The sequence below is a fragment of the Symphalangus syndactylus genome, chromosome 9 (genome assembly GCF_028878055.3).
Source record: "Symphalangus syndactylus isolate Jambi chromosome 9, NHGRI_mSymSyn1-v2.1_pri, whole genome shotgun sequence".
Taxonomy (NCBI): Eukaryota; Metazoa; Chordata; class Mammalia; order Primates; family Hylobatidae; genus Symphalangus; species Symphalangus syndactylus.
The window spans coordinates 80,288,063-80,313,158 of NC_072431.2; the positions used below are offsets into that span (position 1 = coordinate 80,288,063).

General features: G+C 40.8%; 1 protein-coding gene across 43 annotated transcripts in view; it reads right to left on the minus strand.

Annotated features, from left to right (window-relative positions):
* The window catches only part of IKZF1 (IKAROS family zinc finger 1), a 101,143-nt gene that overhangs the window by 70,483 nt on the left and 5,564 nt on the right, over positions 1–25,096 (minus strand). For 42 of the 43 annotated variants that reach the window (XM_063609562.1, XM_063609556.1, XM_063609542.1 and 39 more), the window contains exons 2-3: positions 15,568–15,621; positions 6,935–7,054 (exon numbers count right to left, since the gene is read on the minus strand). In XM_063609562.1, coding sequence (XP_063465632.1) covers positions 6,935–7,054; positions 15,568–15,607 — 160 coding nt within the window. In that variant the 5' untranslated portion in view covers positions 15,608–15,621. Of the gene's footprint in view, positions 1–6,934; positions 7,059–15,567; positions 15,622–25,096 lie in introns of those variants that run through there. The other variant, XM_055293162.2, reaches the window with a different exon arrangement.

A 25,096-nucleotide genomic window follows, 5' to 3' on the forward strand; every position in this document is an offset into this window, starting at 1 on the left:
CATATGCATACCACACATCCCATACACATATACACAGCACACACATACACTACACATCCCATTCATATACACACACCACATACATACACACCCCATATACATATACACAGCATACGCATATACACTACACATACATATATACACACCACACACATACATGCACACACAAACATACGACACACAACACACTACACACATAAACATACTACATGTACATAGATACACACACATGCCACACACAAACATACATATACATACATCACACACCACATATACCCCCCACATATATACAGACACCTGCACACACACAACACATGTACCACATGCACATATACACAAACATACACACATCAATTTCAGTTTTCCAAGGAAAGTTATTAAACTTCTGCTGCCTGATCTCACCGGTCTATTCCAAAACCTAGTACAAGATGTTATCTGATATAGCACAAAAGTCATTTACTTTAAGATCAAAACTGTCATGAAGTTCTGTGGAAGACATCATGATCCCTAAACATTTTGAATTTGACAAATTAGCAGACATAAAAATCCTACCCAAAAGGCAATCTGGAAGACTGTAAATTAAAATTTACTTTGAAATGCGAAGCAATGAACCTGTTACATGATGGCCTCTCTTATCAAACATGGAAAAGCTTAGAGGTGGGCAGATCATTTTGTAATGCTATATCTCATGTTTGGGAAATTTGAAAAAGGGGAGGCTTTCCAACCGGGATCATCTGGGTTTGGATATGTTCATGCTGACAATACCTGCTGTCTTCACGAGGCATTCCAAGATAGTGGTAGTAAATTGCAAGATGAATAACATAGAATTTTCAAAATTTGCTCCATGGACCACTGAACAATAATTCAACTATGAAGGGGGAAAGGAACTAAAAAAGCAAGGTGAACAAAATCCAAATAATATGCTTTCAGTTATTCCTCAAAGAAGAAAAAAAAGACAACTTGAAAACCAATACTCCAGCCATTTGAAGTTTGGCAAACAGTTCTCGGCTTGAGACTTCTCTCACATTTGAACATGCTCGAGCTCAGCTGCAGCTAATGCTCAGATGCTGCTAGATAATATTTCTCCCCAGCTAAAATGGGGTTTATCGGTTCAGAAGAGATGCATTTCGCAGATAAAAACAACTTCCTCTAGTTGCTGATTAGATAAGCAGGCTCCGCATCCGTGCTCAAAAGCTTGCTGCCCAATCTCCAATTAGACCAGAGCGGCTGCTTTCTTTCCATGGTGAAAGCTGTCTCCAGCACCGCTCCTTCCCTCCCAGAGTGTAGAGGACTGTTACCACCATTTGTCTACTCCCCCACCCCCACTACCGTGCTAGTCTTCTGCCTGAAACTCTAAAATGAAGGGGAGATTTGGCACCAGAATAGCCAATTAAAAATATGGTAATCCTCTTACAATTCCCACTGCAGTCTTAGAACTCATGGCTGAGTAAATAAATTTTTATTTCAATTGAATGAATAAAAAAGATGTATGCTTTTACACACTCAATCATTTGTTCTGGAGTCCAGAGGGAAAATACCTAGATTTTTTTTTCTACTTTTTTTTTTTTCAATTAGGCTGGGGTAAATCAAATTCTGTTCAAACTATTCAACGTGAAGGACCTAAGTTGTGCTGATTCAGTTTCTATCTCTCAGTGCTGCCAGGGAGCCTAGAGCCTATGCCTCTGAACACCACACTGTGAGATGCAAGCTGAAATAAACCACTCATGAAACCATGGCGATCTCCTCACAGCTCCAGGAGTTGGCTGCTCCAGTGCATAGAGCCACAGAAGCACATTCTGGAATGTACCAGGGCATATAGAAATATACCTTATCTCCCTATATTCAAACTCACATGTCCTCCCGCCTGAATAACTACTGCCTGAGGTTGTCCCGATTATCAAGCCAGGTAGCAAGTCAATTAGTAAGCCCTGTCCCAGGCCCATATGCGCCTCAATCCTTTGGCCTTCCATGGATTCAACGAACCCATCTCCGCTTACATCAATCATGGTCCCAGTTCAGTCCTACAGCATTCCTATGCCTCTGCCCTGGGTTTTTTCTTCAATTCTAGTCTAAGCCCTAAATTTGCCTGTCCTCTTTCTCAGGGGTGGCCATCCCGTTTTCTAGCCTGGAATCTTTCTTCTCTGTCCTCTGGTCTTTTGCTCCTCTGTTCCGCCCACCCAAACGCCTCCCTTGCTGCCTTATTTCATGGGGGAGGAATGCCCTTACTCACGCCTCCAGACCTGTGTGCTTGTCAATAGAATCCTAGTGGCTGAGGACCCTTGGTTAATTTAGGACACGGAAATGTGTACAAGAGAGGAGTCAGTAACTGGCAAAAATGTATGTATAAAGAAGGAAGAAAAAAATGCAAGAATTACTGAATAAGGGAAGAAAATAACTAAGCTTTTACTTTTCTCACACAAAACACTTATCTGCTCTCCAGACCCCAACCCAACCCTGACATAATTCCTAAATGAAAAACTTTTAAGAGCCCCTGCTCAAGAGTTTTCAGAACAAGTCTCAATTCATTTTTTTACTTCTCTAGCATGTGTGCCATGGCTGACTGAGTAAATCTGGGGTTGCCTCAAGAGGTCACTGAGTGCATCCTCGGCTTTAAACAGTTTCATACACAACCACTTCAGAGAGGTGAGAGTTCTCTAGTTTTTAAAAAGACCACTTCAGAAGAACAAGCTAGAGTCTCATTAAATAGACCATTCTGATGACTAAACCTCTCCTTGCCAAAAGGAGAGTAAAGACCACATCTCTCCTTTAAGTCTAACTTAAATTCTTCAAGCAGCACTTTAAATCATTTGTTTCATTTTCTTCAGACCTGGAAGAAAATGGAGGCCAACTGAGGGCTGCAGGGCTGCTCTGCCCTCTGGCTCTGTCTCCTTCTCCCCAAACTTACACACAAACCTAGAATGTTCCTTCCACACTGAATGAAGCAATGAGGTGTGAAACCATTACTTGCTTATTCTGGGAGTAACTCACCAATCAGTGTAACTTCGCACCCTCGTCATAGGGGACTGATTTCCACCATTCCCATCAATTTGTTTATTAATATGGTCTGTTATCCTTGTTGCGATTAGATTTGTCTAAAACTGAAGGATGCCAGTGGTCATAACAGCTCACAGCCTTCCAAAAGTGTTCCTTGTCACTTTCTAAAGCAGACACCCTTGTAATCTATTATTAGCAAATAATTTCCCACTTTTTTTTTCTTTTTTGCATCTTTTAGCCTCTCACCATTTCTCCTTGAAATTTCAACAGTGACAGTTCGACTTGGACTTGAGTCAGGTGGCGGCCAGCACCCTACTCTGTCCTGTAGTCTTGCCCTATTCTAACAAATTCCTCCTTTCTCTTCTGGCTGTTTTCAATTTGCTTATTCTTTGGACCATTTTTTTTTTTTAAAGTAAGAAATCTCTCTTCTATCCTTGGTGCTGGTCATCTGTTCTCTCCCTTTTCCCAACTGAAGCTACGATAGCTTCCTTTACCCTTCTTGTAAATCTTTGAAGTTTCTATTTTGCACAAGTTGCATTTCTTTTTTCTGTCCTTTTTACTTTGTGTCTTTGCTACTCTGTCTTCAACAAATTATGTCCATATATGTTCCATCTAACCCTCAAGGCCATTCTGTGATGCGGGTTCAGTTGCTATTGCCACCTTCAAAAGAGGAAACTGAGGCTCAGAGAAGAAAAGCCTTGCCAGAAGCTCCAGGCCAGGGAGGAGGGGGCCTGCACCTGTCCCTTCTGAGGTGTGCCTTACCCCCAGGGCACTCTCCGCCCCTGCTGTTCACCCTGCAGTTCAGCAACTCCATTTCCTCCTGCCGGCCCCACTGCTTCTGTCTTTTCATTTCCTGCTGTGCACTCTTTACAATCCTTTGCACTGACGACTTATTCCCATGGAATAATGTGATGAAATATGGTACCCAGGTTATTTCCTTTATCCACGAATTTCCCTACCTTTTTATATTGTTTCCTAATTTCTCTACATACTTCATTTATTTAATGCCATATACTATAAATTAATGAACAGCCTGTCACCACATATGAAAGCCGTTTGGTTTCCTTCCAGAACCATCAAGGGTGGTCTCTAAACTCAGCTCTGTGAAGAGCCCTCTCTTCCCTCCATGTCTCCTTGGGTTCTTGGGTCTTGTAGGATCCTCTCCCTCCCTCACTTCCTCTTCTCAAGTCTCTCCTTTGTGTTGTGCCCGGTTTGTCATGTGGGCTTTTGCATCTTTTTAGCTTTCTTTATAGTAACCTATCACTCCTGCGGCCTCTAGCTCCACTGAGGAGCATTCATTCTCCCAAATCATCTCAGTGCCCACATCACACAGCTGTCCCCGCCTGTCCACAGGGCTGCATCAACTGTTATTTACAAGCCAAGCCAAGCCAAGCAAAGAGGTTTTCTAGGGCTTTTAAATTTCACAATTCTGAAATCATATTTTCTAAATTTCATCCTGAAGGAAAAGTAGACTGAAAATCATGTCAAACATGATAAAGGGCAGGGTCAGGACCCATGGGCAATGACAAACCTGCCCCTGACTCCAAGGTGACACCTGTGCTGGGGGCAGCTGGGACCGAGGGCAGGACGTTGAACCAAGAGACAGCTCTGGGAACCCATCAGTAATGCCAACCAGATGCTGGGTGATCTCCCACCCAGGAAAACCCACCAACAATATGATGTCCATAAGGGAGAGGATACTGACACTGTTTTGAAGGCACGTGTGCTATTCTTCACTCTCCAGGAATCGGCCTGACTTTCAGTTCTCTAAAGATGCCCCAGCCACGATGGCTCACAGCCTCTAAGGGCGGCTGCAGGGATTCCAGGGAGAACCCATCTCTTTCTCTACGGTGACCCGAGCCGGCGTCCTCACTCTGACATCCAGGCTCTCCGTTCATTTACATGGTTAATGGGTCATTTCTTCTGGTTCAGTCCCTGAGCCTCTCTGTGTTCTTGGGCAGGGTATGAGCATCTGTTTGCTCCTGTGTTAAGCAGGGAGAACAGTACCCTTGGCGCTGGGTGCTTCAGGGACTAAAAAAATCAGGGAACATCACCACCCAATGACTATTCCTGTGCCACTTTTGCGAACTTTTATCATATCTATGTACTACTATTGACTTGATGTTTTTATTTAAACTGATTTTTTAATTCATATAAATGTGTTTTGAAAGGAACCCTTGGAGTGGTACAGTGCATCGTAAAACCAGTATCACTTGCAATACATAGAAGACAATCTCAAAAACAAATACATAAATTAAAATGAAACATGATCATTTGCATCCCAACTTTGGAAAACCCTGAAATGATATATGTATCTTTCTTTGGTAGAATAGAGTGGGTAATCCACAAGTTCGTTTCTCTTCCCCTCTACTTTCCCACATATAGTAGCCATTTTCCAATAGGGTAAAATAATTCATAAATGTACTTGTTTTCTGGATTCATCTATACCAAATGGCTTTAGCCACCATCTTTATCTGTTTATGCCATTAACTGTGCTGCTGAGTTAAAAAAAAAGAACCATTATACCTAGTCTACTTGGTTTCTAAGACACATAAAAAACATACAAAATATGTCTTCTTTTTTTTTCTTTTTCTTTTTTTTTTTTTTTTTTTTTTTGAGATGGAGTCTGGCTCTGTCACCCAGGCTGGAGTGCAGTGGTGCAATCTCAGCTTGCTGCAAGCTCCGCCTCCCGGGTTCACACCATTCTCCTGCCTCAGCCTCCCGAGTAGCTGGGACTACAGGCACCCACCACTATGCCCGGCTAATTTTTTGTATTTTTAGTAGAGACAGGGTTTCACCGTGTTAGCCAGGATGGTCTCGATTTCCTGACCTCGTGATCCACCCGCCTTGGCCTCCCGAAGTGCTGGGATTACAGGCATGAGCCACTGTGCCCGGCCCAAAGTATGTTTTCCATACATGTTGATAAAATTCTCAGTTATCACATTTTCCCATTATTGCATTAGGATGTCCTATAGACAGACAGTTGAGGTGATTTTCATAAGCCTGAGAATTTTACAGACATGTTCCCTCCTTGGCTATGGGGGCTTATGTAGCTGACCCACATTGATCCAGTCTACCTCATTTTACCTGTATGTCCTTCATGATATTCTTTTGTGCCAACAGGTGGCTCTCCGTATCACAGCTCTTTCTCTTTTTAAAGAAGAAAATAGGTATTCCAGGGAACTGCTGACTCATTAGCTCATGAGAACATGGTATAATGGAGAGAGAACTAGTCTTTGAGTCAGAAATTGAGTTCAATTCTGACTCTGTCATTTGACCTTGGTTAATTCACTGAACTTCTCTCAGTCTTTGGTTTCTTGAAATAAAGAGGGTGGGTGAAGTTTTCCAAACACGAACTGTCGCATGTGTAAGTTAACCAGTGGAGTTGCAAATGGTTCCACACGCACTTTTTTATGGAAAAGGTATGTAAATGTGTGCTTCGATTTTTTTTCTAACATTTAAAAATTACCATTTATGAAACTTTCTATTTTCAGTTAAATCTGAAATTTAAGAACTAGAGATTAGAGGGATAACCTAAAATGGCCAGATGTGGCTTCTTCTAACCCCAAACACTGAAGAGCACTGTTGCCAAAACACATAAGTGTGTAATTTTCACGATCTACAATCTATAATATTTGATATTCCTTCAAGTGCAGTGAGGACAGAGGACAGTGACAGAGACGAGTCCCTGGGCAGGACTGCTCCTCAACTTGGACATTTTACGGGGTGTGTGGCTCGCACAGCCATGCTGGCCTGTGAGTGTCCATCCTCCCACACACCAGAGGACCCCCATCCTGCTGATCTCTGTGCCATATTTCTTTAATATGCCGGTTGAGGGAACACAATGGATAAAATGACTTGCATCCCTTCATCACTGTCTTGGAAAAATACAAAGTGATAAAGGTTTCACAGGCACAGAGGCCGCTGGTGACCCACTTACCCACGACTCTGTCACTCTTGGAGCTTTGCTGTCCTCCCGAGGTGGTGGAGAGGTCCTCGGGGATTGGCATGGGCTCATCACCCTCATCTGGAGTATCACTTACAGGGGGGCTTTCCTTCCCTGATGAGAAAGAAGAAGTGTGAGTCTCGGGCGGTCATGGTCAAGGTGCCTGGGCTTCCCCCTGGCCTTTGGCTTGAGAGGGTGGCATGATGAGGCAGGTATTGGGTGGAGCCAGTGCTTCTCTGCTGGGATGCATATACCTTCTTCTTTTTATAAAAAAAAGTCACTTCTCCCCACACAAGACAAATGAGAGAACACAGATGTGCAAAAGGGAAGAAATACAATCACCTATAATCCCAGACACTGCCACTCTTAAAATCATCTTTATATACTATACATAATATGAGGTGACATTATTTTGTTTTTCAAAATGAACTAGCTTTTAGACATTCTCATGTACGTATTTCCATGCTCGGGGTCATAGTTCCATAATTTCATTTATAACAGGTACACTAGGATTTATTTAAATTCTTTTCCCATTTTTGAGTCCATATTGCTTTCTGTCCTTTTTTAATTATTAAACAACACTGTAATGAACATCCTAATAGCCAATCTTTGCACATATTCCTAATAATCACCACAGTATAAATATCTAGACGTTTCCTCACTGCCTAAAAGGCATCTATATTTTTAAGTTTCTTCCTATCTTTTGTCAACTTTTCCCCATAAGCTTGTTCCAATTTACCCCCGTGATGAGCTTGCCGCACCACTCCCTCCTGTCAATTTGTGTTTGAGGATACCACACCAAGTATTCTGCTCAGAGCTATACATTCTGCCATCTGCTCACTTTCTTTGCAAGAACCAGGGAATATCTTACCAGCTGCTTAGTTTGACTTAACTTAGTGGGGAGAAGAAGACTGGACAGGGAATGGAAGGGAACCCCATGCCTACTGGGAAAATGATCTCCTCTCCGCATGCAAAGGGAGTCTGCTAACGCAAATTCTTCTCTTTGAAATAGGAAAATAAAATATAATCCACACAAATACAAAAATTGCTTATATTATACAAAGTAAGATTTACAAAATGAAATCGGGTTTTATGGAATACCTGTATTTATTTTGATTGGATTAGAATTAAATTTGACCAGAGGCTCTAGCATTGGGGAATCACTCCTGCTCTGAAGAATCCAACCTTCCTTGGGAAGCCATAAATAGTAGGAAATGCTCTTTTCTCCACTGAAGCTGCAACTCCTTTAGTTCCCACCCTTACAGACCTAACTTAAACTTGAGTTGAGACACAACCCACATGCAAGAAACAGATGATGTGAACTAAGGCAGTATAGCTACGTGTGGAAGACCATTTTAGATGACGGTCCTGAAGAAGTCTAACGAAACAGCAACAGCCTGGGAGAGTGTGCCTGCTGACTGAGCTGGCAACAGGCAAAATGATATGAACACATAGACAAACCTAGATTTTTGAGAGCGTGTGCAAATGATGAACCAAATATTAAAATGTCTGAAAAGCATGACTAGGTATTGTGTGAAATGTCCTTGTTTATTTGAATAAACCTTCCACAAGAGTAACACCAGCATTTCAGATGACTGGCAAGACCAGTAAAATCATCCTCAGTATATAAAACAACCCTTCCTGGAATATTTAAAGTAGAACCTGCACAGGCACCAAGCCTATGCTCTGGGGAATACTACTTCATTCTCTGGAAAACAGACATCACAATTTAATATTCCAGCTTAGCTGTAATTACCACAGTTGGCATATTTTCAGAAAGAGCATTATTGGGTATATTTGGATAGCCAATACAAAATGAATAGTTAAAGATGGAGCAGGATTATAAGAATTTCCCAAGGAAAAACAAAAGGCCAGAGAGATATTGATTGAAAGTGGTCACGTTATGCTAAAGCATTGGAAATGTGCATTAAGTCAGTACTATTTTCATTGCTGTAAATAGAATTTTTTTTTTTTTTTGAGATGGATCTTGCTCTGTCACCCAGGCTGGAGTGCAGTGGCGCGATCTTGGCTCACTGCAAGCTCCACCTCCCAGGTTCAAGCCATTCTCCTGCCTCAGCCTCCTGAGTAGCTGGGACCACAGGTGTCCGCCACCATGCCCGACTAATTTTTTGTATTTTTTTAGTAGAGACAGGGTTTCACCGTGTTAGCCAAGATGGTCTCGATCTCCTGACCTCGTGATCTGCCTGCCTTGGCCTCCCAAAGTGCTGGGATTACAGGCATGAACCACTGCGCCCGGCCTATAAATAGAAAATTTTTAAAGTAATAATTGCTAAATATCTTAGTGGTTTCACCTCTTTCATAAATGGGGAAAAACTCCAAATAGGAGAACGCAGGAGGTATATGAAGCACCTCACAACTTTTATTTTTGTATAAGATGACTTCCTAGAGCAATGGTGTTCAAACTTCCAGGACTTTATGAAAGGTTGTCGGAGGAATACTTTTTTTTTTTGGTGGCAGCGGGGGGTGGGGGTAAGAATAACAAAATAATCTTACACAGAACTGTAATATACACAAAGGTCATCTACATAAAGTGGGGACCTTGCAATTTGGAGAGACAGGGACCCAGGCCACTTGCCTTCTTGAAGACCTGCTAAAGTACCTTCATAGAAATGACCATGGAGCCTCCTGGCCTGACATGCTATTCCAATGAGTAAACACGTACAGGGCGTGTGGGGTGTGCACATGTCTCATGATTAACCAGCTGTCATGATTAACCAGCTGTCATTATTATGGGGTGGAGGTAGGAGGTTGAGAAACTAAACTTTATTGACTCTTTTCCTCCTATAGCTTTTCCCTGTCTTCACGCTGGGGCACTGCAGGATGCTCTGAGACGCCCTTAGATGCATGGGGCCCTGGAACCAAGTGAGGATCATAAAGAATCAGGACTTACCCAATGAAGAAATGTCATACTTTCTGCTCAGTGCATGCTAAAATACATCCAAATAATCTTAGTTACTTTTATTAAAAAATTTAACTGCTGTATCTATGAGAAAACAAGACCCACTACAATTTGTTGAGGATGGTTCATAATAACAGGTGTGCTTCTTAAGAATTATATCTGCCTTCAGTTCCTGCACTGAATTAAATGTCAGTGCTCCAGTGTCCCTGATCTTGCATCTCAGGACATTTATTTTTTTCAACATGGGGGAGAAAAAGGAATAATGAAACAGTAGGAATCACAATTCTAAAATACCATGGGTCAGACTGATCAATAGGAACTCTTTATGCAGAAGAAACCACATGAGGAGAAGGGAGAATAAAAAATCAGTCTTGGTATGTACAGGGGCATCTAGTAAAGAGTCAGAACTGGATGGTAGTGAAGTGAGATATATTCACATGCCCACCAAGGGCCGTGTGTTAATTCAAGCTCGTCTTGCCTGAACTCAGTGACAGTTCTTAAGAGGTTGTCTGATTTGCCTAAAAGCCCCAAAGTGTGAGTCCGGGCTGCTGAGACTTTCATCCCTCACATGAGCCTCTGTACCCAGGGCCTCTCATCTTCTGTGACAGCTGAGGATCTCCACGATGAAAAGTTATCACTTCATGAAACCCATCATGATAGGCACAGTATTTTTATGCATTGATTTTAAACCAATTTGTCTGGTTAACCATTTAAAATGTACAAGTATGCAAGGATTATAAAACACTAAAAAATAAATGATTAAATCAAGCCAACAGACATCTCAAATAATAACACACAGTGACTAGGAGTTAGTTGACCCAGGATATAGTTCTGGCTTTCTGGTTTGACCAATTAGTTGTAAGACCAATGGGAACATGAGACTGGTCCCCTTTTTAAGACTCCTTTCCTCAAGTGGAAAAAGGAGGCTGAAAAACATGATTTTGGTCTATCCCACAGGGTTATGATGAAGATAAAATAAAAATAATGTGCATGGATTCTAATATGCTAAGTAAACTGATGGTATTATTTGGTAAACTATATGTACATAGAAACATAAGGTATATATTGCACCAAGCTCCCACACTTTTCCTAAGAACATGTACAATGACATGCAAACACACAGAGATGGAGACAGCAAGACATCAAGTGTTTAAATAGAATAATTTAGAAGATACAATACAATTTCACTTATTTAGAAAAGTGAAATAAACTTCTGGTTAAATTATAAAAATACACATTTACACTTAACTTACTTATGGCCTATGTTTCAAATAAAGCATTACCTATGAGAAGTGTTCTGGGAAAACTGGATGAGATATGGTATAATTAGCTTATAAACTGTAGGCAAATAATTTCTCAAGTAGATTATAATTCACTCAACAAAGTTCTGTGATCCCCCCCTCCCAAATGCATGAGGTTTTATTATATACAATTGCCCAGGAGGATATAATTCTCTGGGTAAATACAAGCTCAAAATATAGAATCTCAACTCTATAAAGTAGTGGAGAAGCTTCCACTCTAGGGTCCAAGTGGGGATCACACCCCAGAGCAATCTCTGACTCCCTATTGACTTCTGGTCAGTTACTTAAATTCTCTCAGTCTCAGCTCCCTGCAGGTTGGAAATGATAACTGTATTTTCTTCTGTGGGTCTTTGTGAGGTTGAAATGAGAAAATACTTCGGGTAATGTTTGGTAAATACAAAGCATTTAAACAATGTGATTTACTATGCTTAACTTGATAAAATATTCCCATCGACACTGCAATATATACAAACCTTCTTTATGTAAGCAGATTATATATATCTAAAGGTGTACTTCTGGTTTCCATATCCCCAAAAAACCACACTACAAATAGCATTAAACCAATATCCAATCTATATTTAGGGTCACAGGTGCCAGAGGAACCTTAGAGATCAACTGGCTCAAGTCCCTCCTGTTACAGATGATACTGTAGTGGTCCAGGAGGCAAAAATAACTGTCTCAGGTCCCATCGTGGGAGGTAGAGGTGGGATGCTGATGCAGGTCTCTCAGCTCCCACATCCTTCACTTTCCCACCGGCTGACTCTTTCCTTAGAAACCAAACCAAAAAATAATGCATAGGTATAACACGTATTTTGGAAAGACTGCCAAAAACACAAAAGAAAGAAAAACATGCTTTACCCAAAGACTTAGTGAGATGTGCCCTAAAGGAAAGGGTAGCTTGCTTTAGATATGCTCTCCTCCAAGTCTATCAGTAGCGATTTCTCAATACCCCGTGGATTCAAGTCAGTAAACACTTATGGAGTGTCTACTACTACACATCTGCGAGACACTGTAAACCAGGGTATAGCCCACATTTAGGATAAATCTCAAGGAACCAATAACCCAGTGCTTTGAAAAAAGCCAGATATTAAGTATTTATCTGTTTATCAAGCATTTCACATACATGAGGTTGAATCCTATGAAATTGCTGATACTTTAATATTTTATGGGAAAAGAGGATGATTTAGGAACATATTCTTGATAAGATTTCTTATAATCTATAACATAATCTTGATAAGATTTCTCACCAAGAATGTCAACTCCTATTTGGTTAAATGTACATCCTTATGCCATAACTGACTGTCATTTCTTCCAACTTTAGAAATGAAAAAAACAAATACTGGTTTTAACTGGAGAAGCAGAGATCAAACTCGAAGAAGTAGAAAAAGTATCCTTTGGTTCTTTACTAAAAGTGACATGACTCTTTAAGTGCTCTCATCATTATGTCGAGTGCTCAAAGGTTAACAGAAATCAAAAGTACTATGAGTGTTTTAGAAATAGGAATCCCTTTGGTAAGTGTACACAAACTAAATTTCAGACCAAATCATTTCAAACAAAAACAGAGTTTCCTTTTTCGGGAAGTCTTATGTAATAAGGTCTCCATTCTTGTCCCCGCCCCCAGCTACCCTATCCTTTGAACAGTCAGGGTGCAGAACAAATTACTTATTTTGTATAATGGTAAAGACAAGAAAACTACCAGAGGAGAATCAGACTTTTGTTAGTTTTGTTACTAAGATATGAGATCAGAATACTGAGGGGCTATTCCTTATATAAACATTCTAGAGACGAATTCCTAGGTGTCAGCATTCAGCTTTGACTCGAGAATATCAGAGTGTAGACCCCTGCACTGGCCAAAGGGGTCTCATTTTCTTTAAATGCACCATGCAAAATACCAATTTAGAAGCTACCCAAAGTGAAAGCGACAAGGAAAAGAAGAGCAGAACAATGAAAGCATCTTTTTGGCCTCTGGAAATTTTTAACATGCTTGGGTTTTTTGACACTCTGATCACTTCTAGTCACAGTCAGCAAACCCAGTGAATGAGATCCTCTTCCATGAGTGAGGATCACAGTCCTCATCTACCAGTGTTTCCCAGACCAGCTCTCCGAGGCTGCAGTGAGAGGCTGGTGAAGCCAAATGAGAGGCTATAAAGAGCTAAACTGCTTTTTTCCCCATTTAACTCATTTTTTGTTTTTGTGATTTTTTGTTTAAGAAACAAAGTAAATGCTTAAGGAAAACAAATTCAAATAATGCTAAAAGGTAGATGAAAAGCAAAGTTTTCCTTCTCCTCCTCCTCTTCCCTAACTCATCCCCTTCCTTCTACCATCAATCTTCCAAGAGGAAGTCCAGGTTAATAAATATCACCCCAGAATTTTCCTAAACGTTATGGGCAAGCATATAGAAAATGTGTATGTGTATGTAATTTATTTTCTTTTTAAAGAACGAGATCATACTTTGCATACCATCCAGAACCATGCTATTCTCACTTTCACATGTATTTGGACTTCTTTTCATACTAGTTCATTCATATCCTCCTTATTTTTAAGAGCTGTATGTGGAAGTACATGGATGTACCATAGTTTTAAAATACTGATAACAATGCTGCAGTGAACAAATGCTTAAATGCTCTGTGCACTTGTGAGAATATACCTCTGAGATATGTTCTTCAATGCAAAATTGATAAAATTGATATTTGGATTTATACCACTTTTGTTTATATAGATAATCACAAACTTTTGGACACATTTTCACTTTTACTAACTGTACCATGAAGTGCCTGAATACTACATTCTAAAAGTTAAAAAGCCACACGTTCTCACTCACATGTGGAAACTAACAAATGCTGCTGTCATCATTACAAGTAAAAAGTAGGACAGAGGCTAATAGAGGCTGGAAAGTTCGGGGGAGGGGAAGATAGGGAGAGATTTGTTAAAGGAGACAAAATTACAGCTAGGTAGGAGGAATAAGTTCTAGTGTTCTACACCATTGCAGGATGACTGTAGTCAACAATAATATATAGTTTCAAATAGCTAGAAGGAAGATGTTGAATGTTCCCAATACAAAGAAACGATAAATGTTTGAGATGATGAATATGCTGATTTACCTGATCCGATTACTATACATTGTATATATCACAACATCACTATGTACCCAATTATTTTGTGTCTATGTACACAATTATTTTGTGTTGATTAAAAAAATTAAAAATTAAGTGAAAATATTCAATGATATACAAAAAGAGAATTACATAATTCTCATTTGTGAGAATTATATTTAAGATATAAATGTGAGAATTACACAAAGAATGTGGCAATTATATTGTAATAAATATGAAGCCTAACTCTAAAAGAAAAATAAGCTAGCCTTTTGTTTGTTCTTTGCACCTGGGAGAGTTTAAGTCCAAAACCTGAAACGTGAATAGAGCGGCTGAGGAGTGGAGGAGAAGGAAGCCTGTGATTGGCAGATCTATCTCCAGTTCCATGGAACTCAGAAGATCCTCTCCTGCACCTTCTCCAGGGAAACCACCAAGCAGGGGAGCAGCCACACATAGGTCCTGGTCTTCATCAGGAGCACCGACTTGTGGAATCCCACAGAAACTTCAAAACACGAGGGCGCTCAGCCAAGGCAAGGTGCCACTGAGAGAACTTTCTCAAATAGAGGTCAGCTTCTGGGGCTGGCTGTGAGTCTGTGAGGCTCAAAAATATGAAATACCAAAAACCCCAAAGTCCATGAAAGCTGCTACTGGGGCTGACGCCTCTGGATACAGGACCAGATAGAAAGCTGTCTTCCTATGTCCATGCATTGGGGAACAGTGCGGTTTTGTTGGTTTTGTTGGACTGGCTCGCCGTCCATCCTCAGTACTGCCAAATGGTCACAGTCTGTGACCTACCCTTAGGCTTTTCCTACTACAGACTTCTCCACTTCCTGGGTCTCTCGGATGAGAAGAGCTATGGCCAATATGGCTTGAAAATATATATGGCAAAGGGGAGCAATGTTGTGTCCATGCTTAATGAACAAATAGTCATGACTGTGCCCAACAATTATGTTTTTCAAGCTTCTCTCTCTCTCTCTCTCTGTTTAAGTACCATCATTGGCATGTGTTTGGGTTTTAGACCAATCAGCCATTTTTCCTTCCAACAGTACGAAAATGTATTTAACTCTTCCCATTTTTTTTTTTCCTGAAGTTTAACAGTAAAACTAATTTCATCTTGGAGACTTTCTGTTCAGCTTCTCAAAGTGAGATAATTTGTAATGGGTGAAAGAAACACTCAGGCAAATTCCATCATGGTCTTTTCTTTGGCAGAATAGCCCCTATTCCTCCCCCATGAGCATACCAAGCACTCTGACTTCTGGCCCCAGGGAAGCTTTTCTCATGAACTTCCCACACAGGTATCTCATAAGGTCTCACCTGAAACTTGGGACATGTCTTGACCCTCATCAGCATCCATTGTCCTCAGGTTATCTGAGAAAGAGAGGAAGGGATTTTAGTTTAAAGCAAAAATACTAATAAGATATGAGAAAGAGAGAGAGAGAGATAAAGAACCCCTATGCTATTTAACAACAAGGTTATCTAGCAAGAATAATGCATTTTCCTCCTCACATACTTGCTGGAGTATCAGACTGGCACAGACCTTGATCCTTTTAAAAACAGCATTACAAAGATTTATAAAAATATCATTACAAGCACAGGAGGACCAAATTTGTTATTTATTGTTAATTTCCTACTGCATAATAACCCAAAATGCAAACTGACTGCAACAAAATTAAGCAGAAAATTAAATGGCCCTGGGTCATTGTAGGCACAGAATTCATTCTCTTGGCTGATCCATAGTTATGTTCTTTCTAATTTACTGAGCATGCATCGATGAACCTTGAGTCAGCTTGGTGACACGCGTACAATCAGCAATCAAAAAACGAAGCAATTTGCTGAAGAATGTCTCATTTACCCAGGCAGGGCTGCATATCTGAGCAGCAACTGCACTACCTCCATCAATAATGAATACACCTCCAGCCTGGCAGATGGGCAATGCGGGCGCTCCTGTCTTTGTCCCTCAATCTTTCTGGGCCCTTGCCTCAGCCTTCACCAGCACTCTTACACGGGGAGAAGTGAAGCTCACTACGGCAGCAAAACGAGCCCAGGAGAGAGCCCAAGCCTTCCTGTTTTGCTGACAGATGGCTGGCTTCTCAGATCGGTTCAAATTAAAAAACAAAAAAACAAAGAAAAGAAAGAAACAACTGGGAAGATGCTGCCCTTCGATGGCCATAGTGAATGTTCCACAGAGTGTACTACGAGCCAAAAACAGCAGGGAGAGAACCCCAGCGTCAGTGGAGTAGAAACAAAAAGGTGTGCTGTGTTTTGCACTTGGGTCCTGGCCTGCCACTTGGCAGTCTCAGGTGCCCCAAGGTGGATGACAGCTGGCAGCTCCACAGATAAGAAAGCTATGGCCAGCAGAAGTTGACCTCAAGGAAATTTGCTCATTTATGCTCTGGTATATAACTTTCAGGAGAGCTCCTTCACTAACCAGAAAATGCAGTCTATTTGTTGACTCTAAACCAGGTTGTCCCCGTCCCCCTTTTTATTTTTGGCCACCTCTATCTCTGGTTCAGATGTGTGGATCTGAGCTGCAGCCTGCTTTCAGCAGAGACCTGAAAAACTGATGGATGATTCAGGGATCTTACCCTCTCAATTAGGCTGAAAACTGTGAGGGTAGAAGTGTTATATATATCTATCACTCCATGTATCTTTAATATCTTTTATGGTACATATGGAATATGTATTTTCAATTTCAGGAATATCAGTATTAGTCATGATGAGGATATACATGATAGTCACTTTTTCTGGATGGGAGGGGTTTTTATCTATTTCTAAAAGTGACATGAATTTTCAAGGTGGGTATGTGGCTTAGGAGTACAGCCAGTGGCCACTGTACAGAAAAAGTACTTCAGAAACCAGAGTAAGCATCCACCAGCACACGGAAGCCAGACACACTAGCCCAGATGCAAGCATGTGACCAGCACAAGCATTTCCAAAAAGCAATACGTCAAGAGTCTCAGATACCTTTACTGTAAAAAAGGGGAAAAGACATGATTCTTCTGAAACTGTCAAAACAATGATAAAGAAACAAGATAGACTCAAATGAGAAAAATCTTTGTAATAGCCGTGCCACACTAATACAGGAAGTTAGAAGTTAGTTCTCTAGTTTTCTGAAGATGTGTATAGTATTTTAGTGTGGCCTATCACACACCAGGTCTTAAATACCTCTGTATTGATTGGTGAAGCATATGGAAGTTAAATCTTGTCACAGCAACTATACCAACACAAAATTTTTAGAATGGTGACTTAAAACTTTTTGCTACATAAATGATACAATCTTTTACAACTTTTTTTAAAGGCAAGAAAATGCTCATAATTTCTACCCCTTAGGACTACTATTTTTTTCTGTATATTTATTTCTGTGCTTTTTACAAAAAGAGGACACTAAACAGATTACAAATATGTTGTTCTAAAATATTTTTTAATTTAATACCACACATATCTTTTTATTTAACAAATATACTCCACCATCATCATTTTACTGGCTACACACTAGTCAACTGATTTATATAACCAATGCCCTATTGTTGCATACTCAAGTTATTTTCAATTCTTAAAAAAAGATGTTTCCTAAGGCAAAATCAAGGCTCTTCCACCCAACACCTCTGGCAAATGCCCTTCCAGTGGAATGCGGGCTGAGCCTCTGAGTTTGCTGCATGGAGACAGAGGTGATCGATGCTAAGTCCTCTGGACATACTCGTCCTTTCAGGGGGTGAGATGTGAAAACAGTTTCAAGCTGGAATACTGACAAACTGCCCTCGGCTGGTCCCCAAATCAAGCTCTGCTCTGTGGGAATCTTCTTACTTTTGCAGTCATTTGCAAACAGTCCCCGCACCAGTCTCCTGGAGGGAGATAGGGGTGGGCAGCAGATCACACCACAGCGAGCACCTTCCTGGAGTGAGTCTGTTGCTAGCAGCCAAGTCTGCAAGAGCCAGAGAGCTCTGCATTTTCGCACGTGGGACTGCTGGACATTTCCACTCGATGCCCTATCACCACCTCCTGCCCTAGCATGGAGACCTGTGTTTTGCAATCCACCTCACTTCCAACTTCATACACAATTTCAACCACATTGTTTCTGACAGCAGGGGGCTTCATGGGCTTATGAGTGCAGTTGCTTGGGGGCTGGTGCTTAGGGGATCTCTTTGCTTGGGGTGATGTTCACCAAAATTTTTAATAATTTCTGAACAAGAGGCCTCAAGTTTTTGGTCTGCACTGAGCCCTGTGAATTCTGTGGCCTGACTTGTCTGACATCATAAAGGATGACTTGACGGGCACCTGAAAACTTCCCCAAACTCCAAACTTGCATCTCTTGAGATGAAAAAGCAGTGACTTTCTCGTAAAAGTGGCTTTGCTTCCAGAGAAAGGCTAAAAGAATAATCAAACAATGAGAAACTGTTTGAGGAAAAGGAAACGTGGCCTCCTCCAAGACAGCTTACAAAGGGGAGCCTGAAGTGTCTAGAAGGGCACTTAAGTCCTGTCACACTCCTTTGTTAGCACGTGCATCACTTAGGCTGTGTATTTTACAAAGCACTTACTGAGCCCCTCTTCTCCCACATGGAAGAAATGCAGAGTGCCAAGTAAAACATGGAATTTAAGTTTGATATGGCCTCAGCTTAAAAGGAGCTTACATTCAGTAAAATGAGTTAATCACAAAGCAAGCTAATGGCCTGTTTTCACAAACTTTCACCTAAATGAAAAACCAAGATCAGTAGGTCTGTAAAGGGAGATGCCAGAAAGAATAATTGTTTCACAGAAATGTACCGCAGTTTTCTACTTTGCCTGGGAAACCCAAACAGTTTCAGGTAAGAACTAAAAGAAGCTATAGTAAAAAATACAACAATATCAACAAACTACCTTTCACCTGTGCAATTCTTATGAACATGAATGCTTTTATTGTTTTTTTGGAGCACGCAGTTCTGAATCTTGCACAAGGGGAAATAGATGCAGAGATAAGTGCAGGGCCAATGTGACAGAAGCTGTCCATGGCTGTGCCTCTAGGAGCGGGGAGTGGAGTCTGCAGTCACAAGCCACCAGGCACCCTCCGCTCCAACTCTGGACTGCTCACTGACTTGGGAGGTCTAAATCTCTGTCTTTCCTCTGCCTTCTGCATCTCTCCCTCCTTCCACACCTACCTCCCATCTCTTTCTCTGCCTCTCCCTCCCTCCCTCCATCTCCCTTTGTCTGAGACTGTCTCTCTCTCATTCTCTCTCTGTCCTTCTCCTTTCTCTCCCTCCTTCTGACCAAACAGTGTCAAATAGGACTTACTTCCCTAGTTTCAGTTGGAAACTATTAGCTATCCATAACTTTACAAAGGAGGAGCAGAAGCCGGACTAGGAGCCGGGCAAGCTGACAGCACAGGGGCCTCTTCCAGGCTGTGTGGGCCCTGCTGACTTACAGCCTCCGCTGACCCTGAGAGGTATCCCTGGGGGACCTTGGGCCTGTCCTGAAACAGCTCCCTGGACCCTGCCTTTCCTCCTTCCACACTGAGGTGGGACTGGGACCTGGCTGTCTCCTGGGGAGAAACATCCAACAGCCCTGGGCAGTTGCTGCTTCCAGGTGAGGAGCCTTGGCAAGCCTGGCTGGGAAGTGAACTCATTCTAACTGCAGCATCCCAGAGGAGAGTCTGGCCAGAGCCCTGCGGAGCCTGCTGGGGCCCCTGTGGAGGCAGGTCTCAGGCCTCTAAGCTGCCTCCAGCTCCCCTCTCTTTTCTGACAGTGAACACGTCTCTTCATAGTGCTTGCCCTGACACAAGGAGTCTCTTCCATAATTCTGACAAGCTGAGTCTAGAGAAATGAAGTAAAAATGAAAATGCAGATAGATGCCTGTCAAGAATCACAACTTTACTACTTTTCTAGCAGCCCAAATTTATAGCTGTTAAAAAGCCACTAAGTACACAGCGTGCCAAATTAACTGTACAAAGTACTGAGGGTCACTCAAAATTAGCCTGTCTGTTGGTAGCACACAGTAATTCTACAAGCTTTAAAAAAAATTGTAGTTGGCCAGGCGTGGTGGCTCATGCCAGTAATCCCAGCACTTTGGGAGGCCAAAGCAGGCAGACCATGAGGTCAGGAGATCAAGACCACCCTGGCTAACACGGCAAAAGCCCGTCTCTACTAAAAATACAAAAAATTAGCCAGGTGCAGTGGCAGGCACCTGTAGTCCCTGCTACTTGGGAGGCTGAGGCAGAAGAATGGCATGAACCCAGAAGGCGGAGCTTGCAGTGAGCTGAGATTGTGCCACTGTACTCCAGTCTGGGCGACAGAGCAAGACGAAAAAAAAAAAGAAAAAAATTATAGTTCTCTGAGACTTAAACAACTGCATTACGGTGTCTTTCTGTTGGTTTGTTTTTAAGCAAATGCCTTCCTTCTCCACTGGTACTCTAAGGGGGATTCTTTGTCCAGTGATATTTCATAATATGTACTGAATACTTTGAGTGTGCCAGGAAAAGGTTGCAAAGAAAAGGATACTGGTACTCACTGGCTTTATCTAAGCAACCTACTAAGTTTCTGGCATTGAAGAGGCAAATGGTTAAGCCTTATAAGACCGTGGGTGTTGCCTGTCTTGTCCACTTGTTTATTTGAGCACCTGGCATAGTGTCCAATGTAGAGCCAGAATTCAACACCTACTTGTAAATATGTAAATGTCTCTTTAACTCTCCCAGTTAAACCCAAGGAATCTGCATTATTATCTCCATTTTATAGATGACAGAACCAAGGCTAAGAGAAATAGCTTTCCCCAGGTCACACAGCTAATCAACCACAGAGCTGAGACGTGAACCCATGCAGTCTGATGGTGATGCCTCTTTCTAGCACTCTTGCCCATCAGAATGTTGCAGCCCAGTGCAGGGGTTGCGCACTCCAAATGCGTGACAGATAAGGATGGATGCTACTTATATACTGCTAGAAACTAAACATGATCTTTGTAATGCTGTGCAATAAAGGCAAATTTCATCATAAAACTTCTACATTAAAGTTCTGGTTATTTGGCCAAATGTATGCTATCTACTTTTTCCTCCCTGACAAGTGAAGCTACACTAGAGATACATTTGGGGTTATTTCCTTAAATACTCAATGATGCTTATATTGAAGGGAGTAGATACATGGGGGGGACATGAACCAAGCCTGTAATTTATTTAAAATGCCTTAGGTCACAGACCTCTTTAATAAAACCCATTATTCCTGCTAAGAGACAAGTCCTTTCATCTTCAGACTGGTAGATTTTACTTTTGCAGATCTATCATATCACTGTGAATTACACTGTATTTTAAAAAAGGAAATGCTTCAAGAGAAAGCTAAGGCAATATGCAAAGTCTTTGTATCTAGTCAAAGAGACCTTATAGGTTTTCGTAACAATTTGACAAAACAGGTTGAGAGAACATAAAAACTTCCAGGCACTCTTATTTCATTTCTGATTCTTTTCATTTTTCAAAAATTAGCTGCCAATCTACACATTTTCATGATTATTCCACAGAGTATTGCTGGTGCAAATAACAATGAAAAACAAGATTTAAACAGGAAAGCAGGAATTCAATTTGGCTTTCACACCACCCTCCTCCGACATTTAACTGAGCCACAGAACACTCCTCCTGCGGTTTGTTCCACTGTGAAACTTTTCGAGGGCAAATCAGCTCAGATGTGCAATTCTGTCCTAGCATTTTTTATTTTTATGGCCAGGAACTGATATGCAAAAGAGGAAGGGTCAAAGGGAACTAAGGAAACCTTTCAAAATACAGTTAAAAACTATGCTGTTTGAATGTTTTTTTAGTAAAGAGGTATTTGATACAGCGGGAAAACAAACAGAACATTTTAAATGCCACAGTGGAGCCACCTGTTTCAAACTGAGGTATAAGAAAAGATGGCAGATACTGTATTCAAAAAGTTGTTTTAAAAACAGAGAAAGTGGAGTTGGAGACAGTCCTCTGTGTTCACGTTTGTTGCTGCAAGAAGCCCAGGGTTGGAGTTCAAGCTGGCCATGACTGTCTGCCCTGACGTTACAGGCATATTGTATTGTCTCTACCCTCTCGTAGGGGTGCACGGTTCACACGGAGAGGAGAGGCTTCCTGTCTATACTACTGTACCATCCACTCTTAAACTACTACTGCTGTTTATTGAGCAGCCATGGGAGAAGCATACACGTCAAAATTGACAGAGGCTTTTACAGGCCCTCTTCTGATTTGGGCCATCAACATCAGACACTTCCTAGGTAGCTTCCTCAAATATAAATGGCGTTTCACACTTCATCACTTAAGTTAAAAAAATCTAAGTTTAGAATCATTTTCTTCTGCCCTCTGATCGATTTCAGAAGACCTTCATGCATGGTTCAGGAGCTGTGCAACAATATGAAGTGCAATGAAAATAGAACCTACAGCTTTACAAAACACAGAAACTGCCTCCAAAAGAAGGGTCTACACAGACATGTCCCAGGTCATTATTTTTTTTGGTAATTTATTATAATAAGATAAAGAGACAGAGAAGCCCAGGAATTGTTGTGTTCCCATTATTTCAAAAGTTTTTTTCTTCATTTTTTTAAAAGAGATAAACACAAAGTTCTAACAGTAAGTTTTTCCCTCAGCAAGGCCATATGGTGTCACGAAGAATGCTTTATCTTGCCTTCTTAGCAGTGAAATTATCTTAACGTACAAGTAAATCATTTCAGGGGACATTTTGAAACTCAAACTTAACACTGTACATAACAGAGAAATCCACTTGTATACCCGTAACATTTCAAACAATGCACCTGTAAAATTGAAGTTTCTGCAAAGCCATTTGACTTCTATTAAAATAAGTGCTTGTGTGAGTTTATTTGGCAAGAGCTATATTTTATTTAGTCCCAAAGAAGTAAAATTATTTAGATCTTCACAAGAACATCCCATTGTTTATGAACCCATACGTGTATATTTATTAAAAATGACCTGAAGTCATGCTTGATTGATTTGCCCACTGAGGACACATTCCTAGGTATTATAAATTTTCCTCAACTTATTTAGATATAGTGTCTACCATTAGCAGGTGGTAAGACAAGATCTACAAAATCTACATATAAATACAGCGAGAACATGTGTTCTAGAGTAAACACATTAGGGGATTCATTGTTGCACATATATCTATTTACCTCTTATTCCTTGCAATATAAAAGGCTGCTTTGGCCTGACCTATATACAATAATGGATATTTAGTCTTTCCTCCAGAGAGGATGAAAAGGTGCAGACATCCTGATGGGTGTCTTCAAACTAAGGTAGGCCACTTGGTTTCCCGACTAAAAGGAAATTTTCCCCAAGGGACTGAGTTCTGACCTCCGTTTTGTTTACGACACCCACAAAATTATCAGCTATCATCAATTAAGATGAGATTTTTTCATAATAACTATAAGAAATTAATCTATGTTGAACTATACTCACAGTACATAGAATTTGATTCAAAAATCAGGTTCCTTAAATTGTAGTTTGGTCTCTTAGTAGCTTTGCTTTGAAAATTCACCTTGCTCATCACCCCACCTTCGAGGGGTTCCACTAAAGTCAACATGAGCTGTGTCTCAGAAGGGCAAAGGGAAGAATAAATGCATCAATGGCTTGGTAACAATTACGGCTACTGACAACAATCAAATAATGACAGAAAAGAACATCATTTGAGAATCTAACTTGGTGTTTTAGCTGGATCCTGTTAGCAAGAAAGTTCTAGATTCCTATTTTGTTCTGCAATAGTGAGCTCAGCACTGGCCATCCTGTAACCCAAATCTGGAAGCATTCTTACGACACTCATGCCAAAACCATTCATCACATCATAAGATCCACGCGAAACGTGGGTATCAGGCCCCACCAGGATAGTTTAGATCCCATTTTGTAGTCCTTTATTTGTGGCCTATGATCTCTTCATGCAAACCCAGGGGGAGGGGGCTCATCAGTAAAACCTCAGAGAGCTTACAACTTCCTCATTTGTGGGGCTACAAAAATGGGCATGTCTTTATTTATAACCTGACAGAAAATGCTCCTGTCCATAAGAGAGCGAAATGTGGGAAAATTCATTTTAAACACTGCAATCAGATTTTTCTGCAGCTCTTAAGTAAGTTGAAATTAGTTATTTTTAATATTTCACTTTACATGTTCCTTTTTAGCAAATTTCATTTCTTTAACAAAACACTGTCTGCTCTTAAAGTGATAATTTTTTAAATTCAGGCAAATATACACAACCTCATACTAAAGCAGGAAAACACTCATACTGCAAAAGTACTCACAACGTCCTACCAATTTTTAAAATGATAATTAATTGCCTTATGTTTAACAACCTGAGATAATTAGCAGTATGGTTTTAATTTAATGAAATTGAATATACGATTTATCAATATGTTTTTGCAGTGAATCTCTTTGAATATCAGCTTAATTTTCTACCCTACGCAAAACTCAGCACAAAGGAGGAGGAAAAGGTCACTTTTTCAGGTTAAAAGTGGGGCTCACACTAGGGGGTTGCTGGCTCTCTCTAGCTTCCATTAAAAGCACTGGAACACACTTCAGAGTGCCTCAGAAGTAAGCTTACAAAAGGTCAATTCCTCATTCTCATTTCTCCTAAAGACTCTAAATTAAACATTTTTCCCATTAGGTCTAGGGAAGTATCTTATGTGGAATTTTATTTGTTCTAGGTTTGCCAGTGAAAATCTGGTATAACAACAAAAATTTATCAAAAACTGATAAATCAATATTCATAGTGGAACTCCTAGCTTCAGAACAGGACTCTAAACCACATTGTTCATTTTCAAATAGTTTCAAACTAACAGAAAATGCTTTAAAGGTATAGATTTTAGTGTGTGATCTCAAAAATGGAGCATAAAAATCTACTTCAATATGTGTAAG